We start from the raw sequence: 26,366 nt of genomic DNA on the forward strand, positions 1-26,366 counted from the left end.
GGGTCTTTTCTTCCTCCTCTTGAATTTACAGTTGGTGGAATTTCAGCTATATTTAAATATGTATTTATACTCAGCTTACACTCTTTAGTTGACAATGTAAATCAATCTTAGTCAAGACTAAGATCATTGGTTTACTTTTTATGTTTAAACAGGCCTGTATGTTCATGAATCTGATTGTTGGCCAGCTGGTTCAGTGGCAGTATTTTGGAAAAGTGGATTATTTGTAAATTTATACATAGAGAAGAAAATGCAGAGTATACAATAGTAAGCCCAAGATTTGTTAGACCACAGCCTAATCAGGCCCTAGAGTCCAATCATACTCTGACTTCTTGCATGGGAAATGTTTTTCAGCATCTGATAGTCCTTTGTGTGTCATATTTGCATCATTTATAACTATCATTAACTTCTACCAGATCTGGATTGCAAAAATCCAGAGAAGCACAAGATGGCAGTAAAGAGATACAGAAGACCCTAACACTTTGCTCACATCTAACGGTCACCCAGATTTTTGCAGTCCAAATCTGGAAGCTGTAATCCACTTAAAGTATATATAAAACTGCAATTGTTATTACACCTAAGCCAAGATATAAACTATTAAAAATGCAAGCATTGCATAGCATTTTCTGATATACCTGGACAATTTATTTTGTTCTTGGAAACCTAATTCTAATAGTAAGATTGGTGTTAGAAAGCTAGCATGCTAGAAGTACAGTACTAGACTTTAGCATTAAATTTATTTACAAAGATGCCCATGGCCCCAAATAGCCACCATAAGGAAAATTAGAATATAAAATAGTAGGTGATCAAAGCTTTGATTTAAGTGTGCCCATATGTACGGGAAAAATACAGTGATAAAATAAGCTAGTAACAACAGGAGCATTCTGGGAGGAGAGGAAGGAACAACTTCACCAGTTGCTTTTGGTAATTCAATGTTTTGTGATTTGCCACAAAAGACCTCTAAAATGTCTGTATAAAGGTTTTTATATAAAGGTATATCTTTCTTTTTTAATAGCATATTTCGTACAGTGCTTTTCTCCTATCTCCTAGGGATAAATTAATAGCAGAACTAGGCTACAAGGACTATTCAGAAAGTATATTATCTGTCCTCCATGAAGTATATGATGTTGTGGCATATGGAAGCAGTAGGTAACATGATCTCTGTGAATGATTTGTAATTTTTTAAATCTCATCTGAAACATAATTAAGATTTGTGACACATTGTGATTTTTTAATTTATTTATAATTATACTATAAGATGGATGGAGAAATAGCATCCTTTTATTTCTGAGCGTTAAATGTATGGGAAAATCTTAGTGTCTTAATGTGACCCTGATAATCACTCCTTTGGATTGCTTCTATAACTTTCTGACCAAAGGCAATATATAATCTAGAAAAAATATTAATAAATATGTGTGCACACATAATAATTACTAGACAATTTTTATTTTATAAAAATAAGCAGGGTTGTATTGCCCAGGTATCTGCATTGTGCACACAGGGTTACATACACAGCCTATGCAATTTGTCTCAGTGTCATTGGCCACTGAACCTCCTAGAAATAGAAGCCCCCCACCCCAATGAAAAAGCAAAGATGACCCAATTGTAGGGCTGCTGTATCCTCACTTTCTTGATTTGAATACCTGAGAATACAGTCTGTACTTATCTATATATTCCAAGGCTGGATTCTATTTCTAAGTCACATTACAGTGTAACCATGCTTTGAAAAAGACAGAGGAAAATGCTAGAAACTGGCTGTTATATAGAAATAGGTAGTTATACTTAATCAGTTGCTTTCCTCTTTTTCACAGCTTGCCGGTCAGGATTCTATAAAGCATTTGCTGGAAATATAAAGTGTTCCAAGTGCCCTCCACACAGCCAAACCTTCATGGAAGCAACATCTGTATGTCAGTGTGAAAAAGGTTACTTCCGAGCTGATAAGGATCCAGCAACTATGGCATGTACCCGTAAGTTTAATTGATCCTGGTGTTTAAAATTGTTCCCTTATCCCTCTTATTAACTCAAAGGATAAAAACAGCACTTGTTTTTGCTAATCAAAAATGCAAATTAGCTTTTCGTTTAGTCCCAAGACTCTTAAATAGTGAAAATGTATTCCTCAATCTTGCGTATCATCAAAACAACAACACACTTTGTTGTTTCACTGCACCAACTCCATTATTAATAGAATGATTACACTTTAAGAACTTTTGGGGAGAACTAGTGTATATTTTCTGTGTGTGTCTGTGTGTGCATATATCTTATGGATAAAAGATTGATTGATTATGTGCCATGAAGTCAATTCGAACTCTTAGCAATACATAGATAAACCACCTCAAGGATGATCTGCTTCCTGACTCTTCCAAAGTTGCATCCATCTGCTCTGCTGCTGCCCACCTTCTTCTTCTCTTTTTCTCCATCCTTCCCAGAATTATGGACTTCTCAAGGGAGCTGGGTCATTACATAATGTACCCAAAATGTGATAACTTAAGCCTGATCATTTATACCTTAAATGGGAACTCTAGGCTGATTTGTTCTATGTTCCATTTGTTTGTTTTCTTGGCTATTGTGGTATTCTCAATAGTCTACTCCAGCACCAAAGTTCAAAAACATCTATCCTGTTTATTCAAACTGCACCTTTTGCATCCATGGAGTGTTACATGAAAAATCATTGGCTGCAGAATTCTGATCTCTGTAGGTATAGACACATCATGGCATCTGAATATCTTTTCTAAGGCTGTCATTGCTATTGCACCAAGTGCTAGTTGTGTGGTATATTTTTTGATTATTGGTTCTTTACTGTTAATACTATTAATCCTAATAGTAGAAGCTATCCACTACTCAATAACTTCATTGTCCATTCTAAGACTGGTTGCAGTACCTGTTGTTATTACTTGATGTTCTTTATCTCAGTCCCATTTTTTTCATTGTGCTCCCTGACTTTCATTACTGGAGCTTCCAGATCATTTTCTCAGCCTTCTGAGTGGTGTCATCAGTTTACTGTAGGTATTGAGGTTTCTTCCTCCATTTTTAGAAGTACGGTCAAATTTTCCAAAACCAGTTTCCCCCAAAATATATTCAGCAAATAGATTGAATAAATAAGGAAAGAGTGTACAGTCCTTTGCTGACCTGGATCTGTTTCACTATGCTCTGTCCAGACTTTCTGTATTTCTGTCTTGTGTTCCACATGAGGGCAATCAGATGTTCTGGGATTCTCATTTTCCTAAGGACATTTCACAGTTTGACATACCTGAAGGTTTTTCTATAATCAATGAAGCACATATTGAATACTTTTTGGGATTATTTGGTTTTCTCAGTTATCCAGCATGAATCAGCAATAATGTCTCTTGTTCCTCAGCCTTTTCTAAAACTAGCTTGAATATCTGGCATCTCTCTTGCCATGTAGGGCTCTCATCTGTGTTGGATGATTCTAGCTTGTGAATTTAAGGATATTGTACAATAGTTTGCACACTCTGTTAAGTCTCCTTTCTTTGGTATTGCTATGTAGACTGATTCTTCCACTCTGGTGGAACAACACTCTGCTATTCTCCAGATTTGCTGGCATAGTTTCATTAGAATCTTTACAGATTCTTCTGTTGCTTGCTGTATTTCTGTCATTCCATTATTCCATCATTTCCAGTAGGTTTTGATTTGGTAATGTTTAGAGTGCTAACTTCATCTTCCAGTTCTAGAGATTCTTGTGTCTAGATGTCATTGTAATACTGCTTAGTGTCTCTTCTAACATTAACATACACAAATACACCCCTAGAATTCTTCATTCATCATTCCTGGGATAACCTTCTACAAAATATATATTGACATCATAATGCAAACAATGCTTTTGCCAATCTTCTCCTTCCCTTAATCTTGGAGTGAACATGATAACTATCCAATAAATAACATCTTGACACATTAAGTAACCCTAAGAGAGGAAAATGAAGTGCATAATTGGTTATTTTGGAGCACATTTGAAACCTCAAGCATTTATATCCTAATTGCTTTTTTTCCTAGTTATTAAAAAAAGATACAAAATTGAATGAACATACACAAATGGTGTACATGTACTGCAGTATATCTATAATGCATGTATCCTAGAAATGCCTTTGAGAAGATAAATACTAGACCCTTTCAAGATACAAAAATATGCATGTGGTGTCTAGAATTTAAAATTGAGCTATAATTTTATGGATCAGATTCAAATGACTAATTAAAATAAAATCAAGCCATTCCATTTCCCATCAGCCATCCCTAAAAGTGGTCCTAAGTGGAATATAATATAGTCCACTATCTTTTTAAAAAAAATAACGCTAAAGTTCCCTTTCGGATCCACAGACATGATTTTATGATCGCAGCCTAATATTCAGGCTGCTTCAGGTCCAAAAATAAAGACTTTATATGAGCTTGGGGATGACTTGAGAGCAGAAAGCAAGAATTGTAGGAAATACTATTTAGGTATTGGTCCTAATTATGCTTTGGTCCATTATGCTTTGGTCCTATTCCTTCCCTATACCTCCACACCAGAGGGCTTCTTCTGATTGAGAAACATGATATTTGTTAGTATTATAATGCATCAACCTACTGATCTTTGTGCCATCTGGATTACATAATACAATTTTCCCATATTTAATATATGATACATTTTGTTTTTCATTATCTTATACTGAATTCAGGCTTAATTAGGCAACTGAAATAAACTTTGCAACATTTTCCAACAAAATACATCACTGTAGTTCAATCTAGTTTGACCAGATTGTCTTTTTCAATTGAAAGAGGGTAAAACAATTTATGTTTTCTTCTGTCCCGATCCCTTTTTTTTAATTCGAGTAAACTAAGCTACTGTTCCAAGTAACATTTCTGTGATTATGCTGCTACTAGGAGACATAGTTTCAAGTCTACTCTCAGCCATTAAAACTCCCTGGGAAATTTGGAACAAGTCATTATCTCTGAGTCTAACTTTCTCATAGAATGATTTTGGGGGGAAACTTGAGGAGACGGTATTACATACACCACCTTAATCTCCCAAAATAAAGATGATAATTTTGATAAATAAAACTTAGGGGAAGACTAGCCTTATTTATAAAGAACTCAGTAGCCAGGTTCACACTATTGTTTCAAGTAGGAGCTTCATTTTTTCGAGTTAAACTAAAACATAAGTACTTGCCTCACTTTATTTAGCATTAAAAGTGATTTCCCTGTAGTCCAAATGTCCATGTCCTCTTCTTATGAATGTTAACCCCCACCCAAAAAAGACAGAACTTTCAATGTAATTTCATATTTCTCTCTCTTTATATGATTAATACCTTGATAAACCACTACAAGAGGTTTGTTGTGTATGCTGTCACATCAAAATTATTATTTTGTTAGTACTTTATTAATATGTCTTTATACATCAGTAATACGTAGGAAAGAAGATGTAAATAAATGAAAGGATTCTGAATAGTTCGGTTCTATGGAGAAAAAAATTAGATACTTTTTAGCCACCAAAATCTGGAGAACGGGAAAGAATGTATACTATTTGCCTTTTAATATAAACGTCTCTAATTTAAAAATTTTGAAGCAATGCATGCATGAGTATCAACATGAAGGGCAAGGATGAGCAAATGTCATCATTCTGCAAATGCAACAACTTTTGCATTTTGTCATACTTGCTGAAAGCCCCTTTGGGGCAAAGTTCTCTGGTTTTAAATTGGTTACTCTCACAGTAACACAACAGAAGCCACAAGCTTCTCTGTTGTTGCTACAAAAGAATAATATGGCTACCCATCTTGAAACAGAGAAATAATTATTTGATTTTGACAGAATGAGTTCTTCCACACTGAGATGACAACAGAAAATATTGGTTTGCTGTTGTTGTTGTTGCTGTTAGCATTATCAAAATTAGAACACTTTAAAAGTAAGTTGTACATACTACAGTTAAATCCTTTTAAATGTGTATCTAAACTGTTGTTGAGTTGTAAGTACATAGAAGGACAACATCAGCAGTAAGATGTTTAAATGTTTTAGTAATTTGTTTGTAAAACACAGGCATTAACCAAATTCATTGATACCTATTTCCTGTCTAGGTAAACATCTTATTCTTAACATTCAAACATATTTAGTATTTCAGTTTCTAACCATGTTACATTAATTGCCAAAGCAATGTAACTACAACGGGTCACTGCTAATTTGTTATTTTACAATGAAATACCTTTAGAATTTGTTGCAAACAATTCTTGATTGGTGCAAAACTTGTTATGTTTATATAATGCAATACTAAATTGCATAGGCAAAGCTTGAAGAATAATGTAAGTAACTTTCCATTCCCAGTAGGATTTTTGCATGAGTTTTCTACCACCAAGCTGGGCAATAAACCTTTTTGAAAATCAAAGGGGTTTTAAGAGGAATTTGAGACATGGTCTGGAGGCTTATTTCTCTACAGAAAAAAAAATAGAAAAATTCCTTTGATTACACCAAGGTCCTTAGGTCGGACCAACTTAGCTGCCAAGGTAGTGGATATCATATCATGCATTTCCTTTAAATAAATTAAGAACCATTCACTACTTTTTAGAGCTGAAGAAGACTGGAATATAATGCATGCATAATTTAAAATCATCCATGTATGTGCTTGCCTAAACAAAATATATAGCATAAGGAAATTCCGGAGTGTATTACTCACAGATGTCTGCAAAAAGGTTATGACTGCCAGGTTTTTCCCTCCAATGTGACATATAATCTATGTATAATTTATAAGTAATAACAAAGCAATCAGGCCACATTCATAAAAATCCCAATGACACATAATTTAGCAGAATCTGTGGATTAGAATTAATTGTCTCTCTTTGTTCCAAGTTCTAAATCTTAGTAAATGATTCACTGCATGTCATTACAGCTTAATATTTGCATGAAATCACAGTTTAGATGGCATAATTTAATGGCAATTAAAAACCTATTTAACCGTCATGCAAATTGGCATGAGGGCCCTTGAGTATGAAGGGTGTCTATTTCTTCAGAATCTGCAGGCTGTCATTTAAACACTTTTAAACACTCCTACCACAATTGATAACACTTCTCCTGTTCATAGCAGTACAAATCAACAATAAATCATATTTTCATTATAAACAAAGTCTAAAATCCTCTATACATTGCTTTTGTGTACAAAACTATGGAGAATCATTAGCAAATTGTAATTTTAAAAAAATAACTTGGGCATCATTTGTTCCTCAGATGCTATCTATATAGAAATAACAAAGATTTTGGTGGCATCATAGTAATTAACAAATTTATTATGGCTTACATTTCCATGGATAACAATTTATTACATCTATGCAATCTATTATATCCTGAATAACAAATGAATATCCATATGCCCTGGAAGGGGAGGAGTTAGGACAAATGAAATACAGAAAGTATTGGCAGCGACAACCACATTAGTAATGGTCATTCACAATTTTATGATGCACCACGTGGTATAGCCAGTAAGAAGTTTTGTTTTGTTTTTGTTTTTTTTACAATTACCATCTTAAAATGAGTGATAGTATGACCCCAGAGGCTGAACTCCACTAGTTTTTGAACATTTCTGATCGCAGATGTCAGATTTATCTCAATTTATTCTTGTAGGACAAAACTGGCAGTATCCAAAATGGTTTGAAGCAAATTAATGCTACAGTTCCATGATTTTTTTAGAACAGATGAGAAATCCAAGAGTTCCACTGATATTTTTATATGAATAACTTGATTTTGGTTTCCTGAGTATATAAGAGAATATAAAATGCACATATATATATATATGCAAGCTGAAATCCACTTTTCAGTTTGGCATTTTGGTTTGCTCCAGTTCACAAATTAAAAAATAATCACAACAAACTGCTCTTTACCTAAGGAAAAAAATTCATGCAAGTCACGTACACTGTATGACATGTATAACAAAAAAATAAATTCATATTTACTTTTTCTGTTCAAGTTTTTAAAACTTTAAAATAAGTTCTCTGTATATACAGCCACAGCTTTTCTGTGCTGGCAAATTGGTTAGTCATTGATAAAGTCATGAGTGACAATTGTACAGCAGTGTGCAAAGGCTTCAAAACTATCAATCATTTTGTCAAAATTCAGATCCCAGAACAGTCAACCCCCTATTTCATCATCTGTAAGTCTTATCCTGAATGTGTTCTGAATTTGGATTCTATTTTTAATCTGATTTTTGTACTTAGTTATATGTGTTTGTGTCTGCCTAGTTCACTTCTGATCTTGTCCAAGTTACTAAAGAACATTTTGCACATTATTATAAGAGCTCAAATGAATAGTCTTCCTTTCCATATGATATTTGTGCAGAAAAGTTAAAAAGAATTCTTCCCATCTTTTGTCTCACTTATTTCAGTATATGCTAATATATATTTGGCCTACACAATTTGTTTTTGTAAACCAAGGACAGAAGGTATGTTATGTGTGAATGTGTGTGTTAATATAAATCATCAATACTTAGGCAGACTATTTTCTTTTTTCTTTTGTAGGACCACCTTCTGCTCCAAGGAATGTCATTTTTAATATAAATGAAACAGCCCTTATGTTGGAATGGAGTCCACCAAGTGACACAGGAGGGAGAAAAGACCTTACCTATAGTGTTATTTGTAAAAAATGTGGATCTGATACCAGCCAGTGCGAGATTTGTGGAGGAGGAATCCGATTTGTTCCAAGACATAGTGGGCTAATCAATTCCTCAGTGACTGTGCTTGATTTTGTGTCTCATGTGAACTATACTTTTGAAATAGAAGCCACGAATGGTGTCTCTGAATTAAGCTTTTCACCGAAGCAGTTCATAGCCATCACAATTACCACAGATCAAAATGGTGAGTTTCCTCTTATTTGTGTATCAGAGCTTATACAATATAATATGGTTAATTATATATTTTGTGAATTATTATTAGTAAATATGAAAAAGTAAGCTTGTGCTTTCTCAGATTATTTATTCTTCCATAATCCTATTTTGGTAAAAAATGGCTGTAGGATACATAATAAGACTTCAGAAACATTTGACAAAACCAGCCTCACTTACCTTCATTCAAATGATGTTGATTCATGTGATTTAATTTTCCTTGTGCAAGTCTAAAGATTTGTATTTTTACCATTTTATCTTGTGTACAATCCAGTTAATTTTGCTCAGGTACAGTATACTTACTGTCTTAGTAGTAGTTTGTGACTTTTAATTTAAGAGTCAGCTATCAATCAATGAGGTAAAGAAACCCTTGTTTGTCTGTGCAAAACTGTACTTCAGTTATTTAACATATTAATGCATGCTTCATTAATTTAATTTCACAAAAATTACCTAGATAGCTAGTTTAAGTCCAAATGTAACATTTATTTTAAGCTGACAACAATACATATATTTACAAGTTTGTATTAATTAACATCAAGTTAATGAATTGTTGGTTTTTTGTGAAGACATTGTAAAATATGAATTTAGAGATATTGCCCAGTTGATCAAGCAATCTTCCACATGTATATTAAAATACAAAATGTCTCATTAGTCATCCAAATGAGCAGCAGGGACATCCACAGGGGTCAAAAAAACTCAAGAGGACAGCTATGATCATATGTTTGAAGCCCTGCCTTTTTTACATGTGTGTACATGTGATGCATGTAAAAAGATAGCAGGGCTTTGATCATGTGATTGTGGCTGCAACTGTGACTTATTTTTTACTTCCCTTGTGTTCATCCCTTCTGGACAGCAACATCCATGCAAATATTACTCCATGTACTGTACATGAGAGAGATCTCTCTAGTTTTAAGAAGAGGAACAATAACATTTCTTTAATCTGTATTTTGATGAATTTTAATATTTTTACTGTGGGTTTTATAATTCATGTATCATTTTAAATTTTGTTCAGTTTGATTTTTATTAATTGAGGTCTTTCATTTTATTATTAGTGGCTTGAGTGGCCTTCTTTGGATAAATGGTTAGATATAAATCAGTTAGATAAATTAATAATCTCAGGATCCACATATTGTTAAACAATGCCTGTTACCTACAACTTGAAATGGAATCAGAGTGTAGCATTAAGCTGCTTTAATCCCCTTATATTCTTAAATAGATTTAACCATTTATAACCAAAATACTATGTTTTCCTAGTGTATGAGATACTTTTTATTAGAATGGCTGCAGATGATTGGCTTATTTAAAAATAAATGCTATAAATAAATAAATAAATAAATAAATAAATAAATAAATAAATAAAGTATATAATTGTTCACTTAGAACTAAGAATTGGACAGGACTTTTTTCTGTTGTGCTGAATTTTCCCTGCAATTTTAAGTATGGGAAAATATTCTCATTGAACTGCATTATAAAGTAGAAATAACCAGTCTGATTCAAACACTTTCTGTAATGGTGCATGGTAATTGACAGTAAAAAAAGCAATTCTATAAAATGCAAGATCATGAATGATGGTGCTCTGTGCAATTATTATTCAGAAACCAAAATAGGGAAATTGCTAAAAAGATTAAATTCCTAGATTTTTTTCTGTTTGCACAAAAATACTGTCAAACTAAAAATTAGGGTTAGGTAGTGTGTTTTTAATTTAAGTTTTGCTAATTTGAGATATTCAGTGATCAAGATCTATGATACAAAAATATCACAATGTGGAATCAAAATGCAGGACACAAATGCAAAATAATCAAGGCTTCACTGCAGTGTTTATTAGACAATACATACTGGAGGGGAACCCCACCAAAGGTTAGTGAGAGAAACTCATCCTGTAGGCAAAATGGATGCCTTGATATTTATACAGCTCTACAAGAAGGGGAAGGGAAAAAGAACACATATGTATACATATTCATATGATGATGCAGGCATACCACCTAAATGGTGTGAAATCCTGGCTTCGCCAGAAGGCCCAAGGGCTGGTGGGGGCTCGCACCAGTGGAGGTGGCTTGTGGGGTAATTGACTCCCCCCCCCATCTTGAATGTTTTTAGTATTTATGTATAGGGTTTGGTTTTATAGTTGATTTTTAATAGATTAACTATTCTTAATTATTCATGGGGCATTTTTAATTGTTTATGGGTTTTGTATTTTAATTGCGAGCTGCCCAGAGTCACCCGTTGGGGAGATGGGCAGCATACAAATTTAATAATAAATAAATAAATGAACAATACTTCCCAAGTTACTTTCTGCCCCTATGTTATCTGCTATCTACAAGGACAACTGCTATCTACCAGGAAGAAGAAAAGAAGAAACTAATTAGTTAAAGATGCCAAATGCCAAGAAGAAGGCATTCTCCCTTAAGTTGCTATGGGGATGTTTGTGTTGATGATAAGGAGTTTACAGTCAGCTTAGTTCACACCAGCTTCAAAGGTACCAGCTTCAAAGGTGCTGCACATTCCTTTATGTTTCAATTTTATTAAGGCAATCTCACTCATCTGAGGCCTCTAAAAACTTGCTTCTTTCACCCAAAAACTTGCTTCTTTCACCCAAAGGTATATTTTCCTCATAACAGTTCAAGAGATGCCCAAACCTACAACTAGTGTGTTAGCTGAAGGAAACAATAAAACTGTGAAAGAGAAAATAAACCAAATCAAGTCCCTAAAACAGCTTAAAAGAGGAGCAAAGAATTGGGAGATGCGGCTGAGCAATCTTCAAGAACAAGATGCCATAAGCCTTGAAAACAGCCGCCTCTAATGTTAAGTTTTTCAGCTATTTTTAGCTACAACTCTTGAAGTCCTTGACCATTGGCTGTGTCGGTTCAGGCCGATGAACAACTCTTTTAGATGGATAGTGAGTTTTCCTACTCAAACCTTAAGGTATCCCAGAAAAAACAGCAACATTGGTATTAAGGTTGTGCCCTATAATCTTATGCTTGGACTCCAATTTTTCATCTAGACTCCCCCAGACCATGCAGGGAAAGGGAAAGGTAAAAAATTTGCTCTTCCACACATTGCAGTTTAAGTCTTGAATCAAAGCTCCTAACTGAAGAGGTCAGTAGCCTCCTGCTGTGGCTAGTGTAAAACAGGAACAGCATCAAGGTAGAGAGATTTTTGCAACCATTAATCTCTCTCATTTTAATAATCTGGAAGCCACTGTACTTCCCCCATACAAACACTACTTTAGTTCTTGAAATATTTCAAGGTCTTGTTTCAATTGTGTTTTAATTTATTTCACAGCTTATCCTCTACCAATTTCCAGATTTCTTGGGGCAAAACTGTATCTATTGCATTGTCATTGGTAAAAGCATGTTAATGAATAGCTGACACTTACAGACTACCTGTACATTTTGTTGCATCATTTCTATGAATAGCCAGAAACAGACATTCTAAAAAAAACCAAAAAAAACCCCAGGATATTTATATACTTTTAATCTTTTAAATATATAGTCTTCAGCAATTACTCTTTTGTAGATCTGTACAATTTCTAAGCATAAAAAATGGCATTACTTTCATAAAACTATTTTAGGGAGGGTTACAATTTTATGTATCACTACACCTTTCTCTAAAAAATTTCTGAATATGCTTAAGGACACTGGTTCAGAATATAAGAAATTATCCTCATATTCTCAGAAGCTTTATCAATATAATTTCTGCAATGTAAAAATTATTGTAGAGATGCAAATAATATACATACTTAGGTGTACTGTCAAACTATCATAGATTATCAGAATGGATCTTTCTTTGTTTAAATGAACTACAGTATCCATGTTGATAAACTAACATGACTGTATAAAAGAACAGTGATAAAAGAAGCATATCTGTAATTTCATGACATCTTTAAAAAAAATGTCTGAGTCTGTATACTTATCCAAAAGTCCTAAATATCTAATACCTTTTTGTTTCTGCCATGGTTAAAAAAAAAATGATATTTTGGAGCATATGTATTTTTGGAAAAATGGTTTTGCTAAGAAATGGAATTCATGTTAATTTTTAAAGAGTCCTATTAAATATTCCAGCATGTATGTAACTTAGGTCACATCATGACAGTGTGATGTATTGTAAAAGGGTTATAGGCTATTATCAAAATATTCTTGAGACTGGCATATCCTGCTTCTGACCATGGTACTTTTCCAGGGGAGAAATGGCAGATTGAATTCAGCTCCATTTTTTGTGGAGCTGACTCCCAAGGTAATTAGAGGAGTTGGGAATCAGATCAGCTCTTTGGAATCACCTCCAGTTGAAGGGGATGACAATCACCTACTCCTTACAGAGGCTCCCTGTGAAGAGATTGCAATCTAACAATCTCCAGTGGGTGGAGCACTCTGGGAATCGAAGGAAACATCAACAGTGCAGAGTCTTCCAAAGAACACTAGATTTGCTTTACTTCCTCTTTTAATTAACATCGGAAACTGCCAATTCGTGATTTATTTGGCAATTAAAAATCTCCTGAAAGGCAAGTTGCTGTACACCAGGAGAATTTCCTTTTATCCCGGGAGAAAGAAGATTAAAGTAAGTTTAAAGATCAGAAAGAAAGATTTTAACACTTGGAAAGAGTGGAAGGGGATTAAGAATGCTGACTGGGAGCAGTTTAGAGGCTGGATGGATTTGAAACAGCTTTTTAAAGGATTGTTTTAAATGTCTAAGAAAATACAGTAAGTGAGTTTGGATTTAACTGCGAGAAAATCTGTCCTGGGAAAGTTTTGTTTCTGGAAATAAACACCAGATCAAAACGAGCTTTGAAGGTTAACTAGAAGAACCAAAAAGCAATTAAAGGAAAAGATACCTTTTAACACAATGGAGGAGTATCCTTCTTTCAAAGAAGAATTGTTAGCTGTTTGGAATCAGTGTGTTCAGGAACTATTTCTAAAATTGGGACTAACAGAGGTTGCAGAAGAAGAAAAGATTTCACTGGATAAAACAGAAGTTGAGGAAGACTTGAATAAAGACTTTAAAATGGACTTTAAAGAAATGCCAGATTATAAGAGATACATGGAAGATATGGAAAAAGATAATATGGGTCTGAAGATGGACTCAAAGTTGCTTGATTATGAGAATGATATCTAGAAAGGAGCTGTAAGAGTGACTTTGAAAGTTTGGACCCACAGAAGGGAAACAACAAATCTCTGAAACCTTTTCTGAAAATAGACAAGGAGAGAATGGTAACAGATTATTATCTGGGGCTTTATTTGGAGAAGAGACTGAAGACTAAGCCTTTCAAAAAGAAGAGAAAGGAATTCATAGTGGATTTATCAGATCAGGGTTAAATTGCTAAGTTTTTATCATGGATTGTTAATATTGAATTTTATTTTTCTGACCAGGACTGTAAGGTGATTTATACCTGTAAAAGTGATTTATTTGATTTAGTTTAAAATACATTTTATTATTATTATTATTATTATTATTATTATTATTATTATTATTATTATTATTATTATTATTATTTTGTATGCTTCAGGGAAGAGATCTTTTGGCATTTATTTTTTTGAAAAAAATTAGAAGTTTAAAATGCAAAACAGACCTATTTGTTTAGGCTTAAAATACATAGTTTATTATCACTGGCACTCAATGCTTTTGCTGATTAGATAGATTGTTGAATATTTTTTATAATTTGGTTATTTTTAGAGATGAGAAAAGGGATGAAGAGGGCTTTTTTTAGTCATATTAGAGGAGGTAAGTTACTGTTAATGCATATACTGTACTTGTTTGGAGAGGGGGAAGTCATCTTTTCTATTTCTTTCTTTCTTTCTTTTTTCTCTTTCTTTCTTTCTGTTTGTAGTTCTTTTAGTTTTGTATTAGTTTTTATATATAAAAAAATAATTACAATATTATTTTAAAAATTTCATATTTTTGCAGACCTTACAGGTCTGTTTGTTTAAGTCTATGTTAACTTTAAAACAGTACTTCTAATCATGTTCCCTGACCTATACTTCTGACTGGATTTTATAATGAAGAAAGCCATGTTTTCCAGATCCATCTTTTAGATGAATATTTTAAAATATTCTTTCACAACTAAATAAAATTCAAATTTGTTTCCTAGGAAAAAATAACATAAGGAGAGAGCTCCTGTAAAAAATTTAAATAGCCAGGGAAATATGCAGTAAACATTCCATTTTAGAATAATATATTGTACAACATCTAGAAGTACTTATTTTATATTTTAAGCCTAAGCATTCACTTAAAATTATGAAATATCAAGTATGAAAATATGGCAATATAAACAAACTATTGAATTGTTGTTTTGCTTGTGTTGGGATGCCCTGAAAGATAACATGGCCACTAAGAAATTGGTGTAAAGATCGCTGCATTCGGCCCTGGCTTTCCCCCTCCCTCCTTAATGGCAGATTCAGCCAGTTTTCTTTGTCTTCATGACTGCTGCCTTTTGTCTGCGTTGGTGTTGTAATTGTGGGGCTTTTCTCATGCAGACAAAACTGGGGGTTTTTAATTGGTTGCCGATCAACTCTGAATTGCTGTGTCCCTGAAGTACTGTAGGTAGCATTGCCTGTGGCGTTTGGGGAAGCCAGTTGCGCTACAAGGTATCCATTTCTGCCCTGAGTTAATTGCTGCCACCTGCCGGCAATTAACTTGCGGTTTGCCTTGTTTCCCTTCTTCAGCTGCCGGTGCCTGAGGCGGTGAAATTGACTAGGGTTGGTGAAACTGAACAATGGCACTGGCCATGCCCGGATGAATCTGACAATTGTTTCCTTAGTTAGTAATCTGTCCTTTTTCTAGAAAATGGCCATTTTTTGCTTTGGCCATTGTAACTAGGCAGCCTAATACTAGCAAGCAGTACAAGCATCCAAGTCAGTCTTTGTATGTTTACTAACCATTCTTCCTCTTCCTGTCCTCAGAACAATTTCTATTATATATTCTTCTATTCTTTTTCTCCATTGAAAGCTTTAGCTTTTAAAACAAAGTAATCTGTCCACTATCTAATATTTTAGAATAATCAATTCTTACTCGTAAAGTTGTTTAGTTAAATACTGTAGATTTTTCATACAGTATACACGCTGATACAAGCCAATTAGAATTGGGGTTTTTTTCTTATTTTATTGTGTATTGGTTTTTCGGTGGTGTGACTCCTTCTATGGTTTAATGTCTTCTGTTATAATTGTTTTTAGCTGAGCTTCTCCTTGTTATTTATGTAGTATCTTTCTAAAGTTCCTTCACCCGAATCAATTCCAGAGCAGTTGCAATACATCTTAAAACCTATTGCAAATAAAAACAATATGATTATTAAAAAATGCCATCCCAAAATAAAAATCTGGATGGCACTATATCTAAATCATGATAGCATATTTACTCTGTGAACATCTAGTCAGAGGTGGCTTTATCATTCTCCATGAACAAACGCTAACAGAATGTTTTTTTATTTGAACAGATTGAGAAAAAATTGTAGTCAAGGCACAAAAAAACATGAGCTTGTGTGCCAGAATGGAAAACAGACTTATATATAACTGTTCTGGTTCTGGCTAAAACAAGAAAAAGATAGAAGTTAGCTATATTTTGAGAAGTAGTCCATTATAGAATAACTGTAAGCGGATTCAGCTTTAGAATTGTAAACTCTATTATCATTAAATGTCAGCAGAAATAATTAGGTTAATTAAGTAACTGCTAATTGTATGATTGGTTATGTATACAAACATGTTTGATAGAAATGGATCTTAGGTTTTTTTGTTTTTGTTTTTTTAAGGAAAGTATTAAGCCTTATATTTTATCCTGTATTCAGTTTGGAGTGGGAGGCAATCCCACTTATAAAAGAAACAAAGGGGAGCAAGGAAGAAGCAATCTCTTCAAACCAATTTAAGAAGTGGAGGTTTTGGGCCAGGATAAAGTCTATATTCAGCCTTCTTCCTTGCCAGTCTTACCTAAAAAAGTGACTGGTACAATCAGAGGTAATGCAGGTATGCATTAACAGTTACAAACCAAGGATCACCATGGACAAAGGTACTTGAAGATACAGTTTGTTAGCAAATACTACCATTAAACACATTGTGCCTTCTGGACTGAGGCATATGATTTATACATGCAATTATTTACCCGAGATTTGCCTTTCACTGCAGTTACCAAATTATGGGTTATTACACTATTCAGAAATCTGAAATGTGATTCCAGACAAAACTGACAAGCAATGGAGCCAATTTCTAATTTGGCACTTTACAGTTTGGAAATAAAGAGATTTTATTTTATGCATCCAAGTTAGTCAACAAAAAAATTGGAGTGATTCAGATGAATGAATATTAGCATTGTTCTCATTTTCAAAATCAGATTGTTTCTCTAACATTAATTAATGCTGACATTTTACCAGTTGAAGATCAATAAAGGGCTGAATGTAGTTCTAAAACAAAATAAAATATATAGTCCAGCATTTCAGGATTATAGGGGCTCATAAAAATAATTCTGAAAACTTTCCCCAAAACATTTTCATGAATAGTTTTTCAGTATTGTTTCTCCTTAACTGGTATTTTTAAATTTTTCCTTTAAATCAAGGTGTTCCTTATGACTTCATATTTACATCTAGGTATTTATATAAACCTAAATTACATAAACTATCATGAATTAATAATTTGCCTCTAACAAAAGCAATGTAATATTATATGTAGCATATGTATCTTCTGTAGCTGAATTGGTATCGTTGGAAAGCCTATTAACTACATGTATAGAAGTACATCTCTTTTAAAATTGGTGTCTCCAAAAGCTAACTGCATAAACCTATGTGCAGATTCAGGTTGCAGTGCTTACTTCTGTTCACAGATAATATTGCTGAAGAAGTGAACTAATTCCACCATTTGGTTATTTAATTGCGCTTGTATACTACTATTCATAGAAACAAATAGGGCAGTAACCATAGTGTTAAAACAATAAAAGGAAAGCATTGATAAAAAAAATCTATGTAAAGTACTAACTACTGTAGATCATACCATATATGCTAGAGAGGATCCTGAGTGTCCATAAATGCATGGTAAAACAGATGAGAATAGCCTTGCATGAAATGTGAGGAAGTTCAATTCTGGGCCTACTTTTTGGAATGAGATTTGTATATTTGCAACGTTATCTCATGTCCCCATTTAAGGAATTAAAACTCACTGGGTGATTTTTAGCCAGAAACTATTTCTCAACCCAATATATTTCAGTTTTTGTGGTAAGAAAGAATGTGGAACGGAAATGCTATATATACTGCCTTAAGCTATCATAGAATTAAAAATATAATGCATAAATAAAAATATATAAAAAGAAGTTATGTTCTTGTTTATGTTCTTGTCATTTATCAGTTTGATAAATTATATCAATACTTTCACCGTCTATGAATCTGTTGTGATCCTTTTTGTTTCCTACAAGTCATTAGGGACTGAGGGTAAATTTGTAAGTACCTTCACCTTGCTGCCGCCCTACAGTAAAGCTCCAAATGTACAGTAAATTAGAAATTTATGCTTGCATATTTATTATTCAAAGCTATTTGTGAGAAACCATTGTACTTCCAAGCTATAGTTAGAGAGAATTCTAGGGTTTCTTATATGGAAAATATCATTTCTTCACTATTACCATCAAAAGAAAAATCCAGTCCTAAATGGTTGCAGAAAGTAGAGTATATTATGTTCAAGTACTATTGGTCTCTTTAATTTCAGAAGTAGAACAAATAGAAGCAAGCTATTATAGCTGTGGAAAGATAATTCTTAAGCCTGATCCTCCATTTTCTTTTGATATATTGCCATTATTTATATGTTTGAAAGCATGAATTACCCTTCTCATAGGACATCAAGTATTACTTACAAATATCCCTCAAGTATTTCTTGATATCCATCAAGTATTACTTTCAAATATTCCTTCTCCTCCTCTTCTTTGGGGAGATGGGAATTCATTATGTTAAATATTTGTGAACACCAGACTAAAACTATGACCTTATTCCAACTAATATTCAAGTGAAATTAAGTGACATTCTGAAATTAATTTAAAGATATAGTTACTACCATTTTTTCCTCAACAAAAATGCACTCCATTTATTTTTCATTTAAAAAAAAAATATGTATTTGGTTCGATTCTTCTGGAAACAATTCTGCGATAAAGCAAGATGATTATGATCATGAACAATAATTCTGGAAAAAATGTTACAAAACGCTTTGAAAACTGTTGAATTACAATCAGACTAGTTAGTGATAATGGCCATTAGTTCTTTTCAACAATGGTAATTTATGATAATACTCCTAGGATCATGCTTTTCTTGTACAAAACTGGCACAGCTGCCATTGTAGCATTGAAAGCTTTATAGTCAATTCAACATTGGACTGAATTTGAAATCACTGTAGAGGCTGTAACATGCCCATTAATCCCATGGCCGCTCCTTAGAGTTCCTTATAAAAAGCGATGCATGCATAAGCATAAGCATAATTAACATATTTATTAATTGTTTTATTATTTATTATTATTATAAAGAAAGAATTACAAGTTGACCATAGTTTCATGTATTTACAAGATAAAAAATAAATAAATAAGGAATAGTCTAGGAATAGTCTTCTCATTCTGAAGAGCTGATTTGCTTTTCTAAGTTATTGCTACATGAACTAAGAAGTCCTATTCTAATTAAGATACTTTGTGGCTCATTATTCTCAGCAATTCACTTCACATTGCCAGTTTGATTTTAGTTTTTTGTTCTGATACTCCTTCCCTCTTTTGTTGTGCTGGGAGTTTTTTATTGTGGAATGGGATATATATCTGAGAAATCTTGTTTTTATGAATATTTATGTACATTATCCAGATTCTGTTGACCAGGATGGTTTAGAAATAGGAAGGAAGGAAGGAAGGAAGGAAGGAAGGAAGGAAGGAAGGAAGGAAGGAAGGAAGGAAGGAAGGAAGGAAGGAAGGAAGGAAAGAAGGACTTATTTGGTTAGATCTTATCTTACATTATAACCTGACTTGAGCATATGGAAAATTACACACTTTTATGGAAATAAAGATAGCTGAAATGAAAACTGATTATGATCATGAACAATAATTCTGGAAAAAATGTTACAAAACACTTTGAAAACTGTTGAATTACAATCAGACTAGTTAGTGACAATGGCCATGAGTTCTTTTCAACAATGGTAATTTATGATAATACTCCTAGGATCATGCTTTTCTTGTACAAAACTGGCATTTTAATTTTTCAACAGCTCAGTAGGTATAATTTTCAAATAAGGATGTTTAAAACTGCAGTTCCTGTTTGAAGTTTAAGTAAAATGTTTGAGTATTATGCTGCACCAAGCTCAAAGCCAAAATGCATTTATGAAGAATAGAGCCATGCCAGTTATGTAGCAGTTCATTCCCTGGAGTAATTTAACATTATTACAACAACTTTAATTCTGCCCCATCTGCATCTTTATTCATGAATCATAATTATAAACTTAATTTTGCCCCATGTGTACATGTATATGATTGAATACTTCTGCTTTTCCTCTGGTCTAGAAGTTGTTCAGTAAGTCTTGTTTTTCTTATCTTTTTTATCTGAGGTACTATGTTTACATTTATATCTAGTGAACATTGGATGTAAGCCACTTAAATTGTGTAAAAACTGTGCTTTCTGGCTTGTGTCTCTTTTGTGGCCTTTTAAAAGAGGATTCATAATTTCTTGTTGCAACTGTTCCTGCATAGGAATAGAAAGTTGGCATTATGAACAATAATAAGTGCTGTCAACACATCTAGATAAACCATTCCTATACTATAATTTGGCCATGGCTGGGTAAAAGAGCTTCACATTTGTAAATCCCCCAAAAGGACTTAAGCCAGGTGGAATTATCCAAAGCTCAGGAAAAATAAGGAAAGAAGTAGAAGAAACAAAGCAATGACCCTCTAAGCATCTCTCAAAATTGTGATGTCATGCTACATAGCCAATAAGCCATCAGGAAATTCCAAATAGATGCCTAACAAAGACCCTTCTTCTACAAAGACACCAGATGACATCATCGTTCATCGTGCAATAGATTTACAACCACAGAATCTCCACTTCCATCTCCATAGAAAGATCCATCTTTTTCACAGGAGCAATCTAAAATTATATCTTAATTTATATTTTAAAAAAACATTTTCAATACAATAAAAGTATAGAAAATTAAAGAAAAAAAAGAAGATAGAAAAAAAAGAAAAAAGTGAGAAAACAAAGAAAACAAAATTATGACCTCCACCCTTCTTTCCATTGAGTATTGCTATCTTAATTTTTTTCCTTCCTCTTTAACCCTTGTGTTTTTAAACCACCATCATCATTACATCATTAGCATTGCCACCACCACCACCACCATTATTCTGCCCTTCCTCCTAGAAGAGTGCAGAACAGTGAAGGTCATACCCACATATTTCCATATTCCCAGTCCCCAATACTTGAATACTCTGTTCCTAACTGTAGTAATTCAGCCACACACATGTACAAACATAAGTCATTTGAAAGATCACACAGCATACTGGCTTCATCTATCCAAGAATTAATTGTGTTTATTGTCAGGAAAGGGGAAAAAAATCATTCCTACACTGGTGACAGAAAGTACTATTTTGCAATGAGAAGAAAAAGGATGCTCCTAAATGGGACTTGGAGCAAACAGCTCTGCCATCCAAACTGAAAACATGCACAGCAACCAGTGGGCATGAGCAAAGATAGAAGGAAAGAATCAACCATCCTAGAAAAGGAATCACAGAGGCCATCATGTGGAAGATGGATGGATGAAGCTGTTGCTGATCCTGCTGTGGAAGCTGGAAACCCACCGACAGAGTAAGGTGTGCAGGCCAGGAAAACAAGTGAACAGAACTGTACAACTGATGGGGAGAGAGTGGGTAACATCTTATAGTTTAGTAAAGATCAGTTGCCTCATCAAAACACGTGCTGATTAATATTTGGAGAATGGGTTCACCCCTTCCTTCAAGGCAACAGGATTAACTATGAAATTTCCATCTACATCACCACTTGCCAGCATGTGTTTTCATCCATCTGCTCCTGGTTGATTTCCAAGGCCCCTAAAGAGTCACATATCCCCCACATACAAGTGGTGAATTCATCCTCCTGGATGAATCTTGTCATATCGTCTTGGAAGGCAGACTTGGATGGGCTGATGTTGCACCATCTTGCCCAGCCAAGCACTATTATGGCTTTGCTCCAACTTTATTTAGAGAGAACGACAGACCATAGAATGGGATATTAGCAGATTATTTACTTGCTTTTGTTCTGCTTGTGATACAGTCAGTGTGGTTCAGGGAAGCATTCCCATATGTCTTTCCTTGTTACTGTAATGGTAAGTTCCCAGATTTGTATGATTTAATTCATACAAATAAAAATCAATTACCAGAATTCAAAGAGAAAATCACACTTGAAAAACCCATTTTTCTGCTAATACATCATAAAGTAGAGATTTTTATTTTCCCTATAATAGCTTTCCTATGATCTGGCGAGGAGGCCAGTCTTTTCCTGATCCCGGAAAAACTTCCAGTTACTGACTGGAAAATCCTTATGGGCTTTTTAAGGAAAACAGAAAAAAATGAACTTATGCTTTATGGTTTTGATAATTAGACAGGGTAGATTATAGAAAGAAGAGAGACATGTTGTAACTTTAGAGAAAGAGGAAAAATTACAACTGTCCTTATAACTGTTATAAAGAAGATCGTAAACCACTTCTTTGTATCATTTTTCTTTCTATTTTTCTTTTACTTTTTTTTCCTTTCTTGTACTTTTAACTTTCTCCTTGAATTATTTATTTTTCTTTTTTCTTTCTTACTTTATATTAGTTTGTATTAGTTATCTTATATTTTAAAACGTTTAATAAAATTATAAAAAAAGAAAGAAAGAAAAGCTCACACCTGGTTGTTTGCAAAACCATCTCCTGTATCATCTGGGAACTTACCATTACAGTAACAAGGAAAGTCATATGGGAATGCTTGAACCACACTGACTGTATCACAAGCAGAACAAAAGCAAGTAAGTGGGAAGGGAAATGCTGAATCCTAAACAGCTGCATAGTTATCAGCAAAATAACATACAGTTGCTGCTACGGCCAGAGAAAGGATAGATCTAGGGTGTTTAGTCTTCATAGAATGAGAACCCTAGCGAGTGGGGAGAAAGCCAACCAGGAAGCACCAGGAGGCTGTACTGACTAAATAAAATGGATGAAAGAAGTCTCATTTCAAAGAGCAGGTTGGTTATGGCTGGGTCATGGAGAAACCTAAAAGTCTTTGCTGTCATATCCAAGCAAAATACCAATAACTTTTTTAGGAAAGTCTTCATCAATTTGAATATGTTTTTCTTGACTTCATTGACTTTAAGTTAATTTTATCCACTGGGTGATATGAACAGGAAACTGCTGTTGGAATGTTCAGGGTTTTTTCTTATTTTATCCTTTAGTCCAGATTTCATTAAGGAAGAGGAAATAGAGATTTTTATTGTCGAGTAAAGCCCAGGGCTGACAGTTCTCACTGTCTTTTTGCAGGATAAAGAATCTCAGCTCCTGATACAAATAATTCCTGACTCTCTTCCCCATCACTATCCAATGTCCCCAATAGTACACAATTCAGTAAGATCATAATCTGTAGTGCTGCTCTGAGTATACAAACAAAGATGTATGGCATTCTTAATTATAATTAAACATTATTAGTTAAATATAATAATTAAATGTATTGGAAATAATCACATAATTAATATTTCAATCTATTTCATACTTTTTATCTTGTTTCATGTTAATAATTACAAGTTGATGGATGGTTTTGGAAACATCTTTGGGTCACACCTAAAACGTCCAACTCAAGTTATACACTCTTGTGCTAAGATAATATTCTGGATGGCTACTGGAAAGGATGCTTCTTCAGAGGTGATAGCTGTCTGCTGATAACTGATATTTCTGTCTAAAATTCACTGAGGACTATGTTGATGTTCTTTAGGCATCAGAACACATTTTTATTTACCCAACATTTTTAATTATTCCAAGGTTAAAACTGTAGGTATAAATTTCATTTATAATTATAGGGCTAAGAGACATGGCCAATAGCTCTTTGCCGTGCTGGAAATTTTAAGGAGCAATCTACTTGCTTAGGAGGAAATCCCTATAAACTTACTTCTTACCAGACATGTATAAGGTTGCATGATTGTTGATCAAATAATGAAATAGGACTTGTAGCTAATGATAAAAAAATAATACACTTTGCATTTTTTATTCATTTTATTCAGGGTTTTAAAATTGTATTACAATAGCTATAATAATAAAATACGATTTCATGGAAGACTTCATATGTAGGGCTTTGCATCTGAAGGCACCCTGCTGCACTCAGTTATACTGTGTTTGTAGAGGAGGTTCTACGTTGACATCACAAGGAAAGGGGATGCTCACTACCACTTGCATGATAAACTTTACACTTCTTTTTAGTACCCGGGCAGGATTTTTTATTCAGCTAAAATTCTTCACATCCAGATCATGGACCCTATAACTATTTGTGTAATCATCAAAAAGCACTCAGAAGGTGAGTGATAAAACAGTTCAGGGACAGAATCAAGCACAGCAATAGTGATTTCAAAGGGACAGCAGCCTTGTTCCCTGTATTTTCATGGCATCTGAGAAATGGAGGAAGTGGCTGGCCTAAAATGAAGAACTCTTCTTTATTGCACACAGTGTGCAAGTGCAGATGTTCAAAAGATATACCAAAAGGCCATTCTGATATTCTAAATCAAAGGATCTCTTGCTGCTCATAGATTGACTACTTGCTCACTTGCTGCTATCACTACAATCTCATATGTTTACTTGAAATAGTCTCACTGTGCTCAATGAAGCTTACTGCCTAGTAGGTTAGTTTAGGATTGCAATCAAAAATGCCTGCCAGCATGTCTCCTACTGCCACACACACATCCAACGGATATGAGCCAGTAATTAGCAGATGGACGAAATGATTCCAATATGTGAATTATAGTACCTTACTGGAAAATTATTTTCCTTGCTAATTTCTCTTACATTTTTGAGAGACTTTATCCATTTTATGGAGGGTGGGGGGAACCAAAACAGAAAGGGGTGGGGAAAAACACAGAAATCGGATGACAGGGAGATCTCCCTTGATATCCTTCTGATCTGCATTAAAGTTTTCATTTCGATGCACACTATTTTAATGTTCTACCTAGGATCACCCCGAAATGGCCTATTGCAGTAATGAAGTTGTATTCCTGGGGGAAATAAATTGCCTGGAACACTAAACTTTTTTCTTTCTCTCCCCTGAGATTTAGCTACAGTACCTCCAGTTATTAATGGAGGAGGCGGAGGTGGTGGTGGCTGCTGCTGCTGCTGCTGCTGCTGCTGCTGCTGGCAACATCAGATATATCCAAACACCACGGCTATGATGTTAACTAACAGCACATGCTTTATTTCAAATTAATTGTGACAAATTAGTTAATTGCTAGCTTGCAGATCTGTACTGTTGACTGGTTGAGGCATCATAAAGCTACTGTTTATTTTTGCAGCAGTAAAAAAAATCTGCCAAACTGGAGGGGGAAAAAAATAATCAACAGTCTTGTATTCAGTATATTAGAGCATATGCTGATTTTGCATAAACAGAGATGTAACCTTAAAGCTGTCACTCTTTTAAAAACTGACTGAAGTTTTAAAAATTAAGATGTAACTTAGAAGATGCTTCCTTGAATCTAGATTGTGTAGGCTACTGAGAGAAACTGTGTTTGGCATATGTATTACTATCTTGGTATTAAGTTACTCTTAATTGTTCTTTAGGCTGTTAATACTAAACTAAACAACTGCTCTTTAATAGATTGTGATCTTAAAGACTAAAAGGCATTGTAAATTGCACAGTAGTTTCTCATTCATTTGGTTTTATAATCACTACAAAAAAGGAAAACTGTGCAACATATGGGTTATATCTTTTCAGTCCATCTGAAAGATCTATCCCACTTCCATTGTATTCTCCCAGCTAGCTAAATTAAAAACACAAAATATCTGTGCCAAACATCCATGCCAGAGCTCCCATGCTAACAGCCTAGTGCCAGTACATGGGGAAGATCCAGGTCTTCACAGCCTTTTAAAAGGCCAGTAAAGTTGGGGTTATCCATATCTCTGGGGAGGCTATTCCATCAGCCAGGTGCCATAACAGAGACGGCCTACTTCCTAGGACCCACCAGTGACATTGCCTCACCAAGGGGACCCATAGCATGTCCACCATGCCAGATCTGGTGGGATAGGCAGAAACCATCGAGGATAGGCAGTTCTGCAAGTAACCTGCCCTGATGCCATCTGGGACCTTAAAGGTGAAAACAAGCACCTTAAATTGCACATGGAATCCTAGTGAGAACCAGTGCAGTTCATAATGGTAGCGTTGTTCCATTGGTGTACCATAATGCATCCCATACTGCAGATGTTGCTGCATTCTGGACCAGCTAAAGCTTCCAAAGGCTTTCAAAGGCAATCCCATGTAGAGCTCATTGCAAAATCCAATCAGGAAGTAACTAAGGCATGAGTGACAGTAAGCAGTGACTTCCAGAATG

At 34.2% G+C, this 26,366-nt stretch overlaps 1 protein-coding gene across 1 annotated transcript in view; it reads left to right on the forward strand.

Moving 5' to 3' along the window:
- Positions 1-26,366, forward strand: part of EPHA6 (EPH receptor A6) — a 426,028-nt gene that overhangs the window by 198,513 nt on the left and 201,149 nt on the right. Inside the window, exons 4-5 of the mRNA XM_088144521.1 lie at positions 1,809-1,964; positions 8,481-8,816. Of these exons, the coding sequence (XP_088000647.1) occupies positions 1,809-1,964; positions 8,481-8,816 (492 nt within the window). The remainder of the gene's footprint in view (positions 1-1,808; positions 1,965-8,480; positions 8,817-26,366) is intronic.

The sequence above is a fragment of the Python bivittatus genome, unplaced genomic scaffold, assembly GCF_059951505.1.
Source record: "Python bivittatus isolate LINGU-HERP-01145 unplaced genomic scaffold, Pbiv_v1 ctg000350_np1212, whole genome shotgun sequence".
Lineage (NCBI taxonomy): Eukaryota > Metazoa > Chordata > Lepidosauria > Squamata > Pythonidae > Python > Python bivittatus.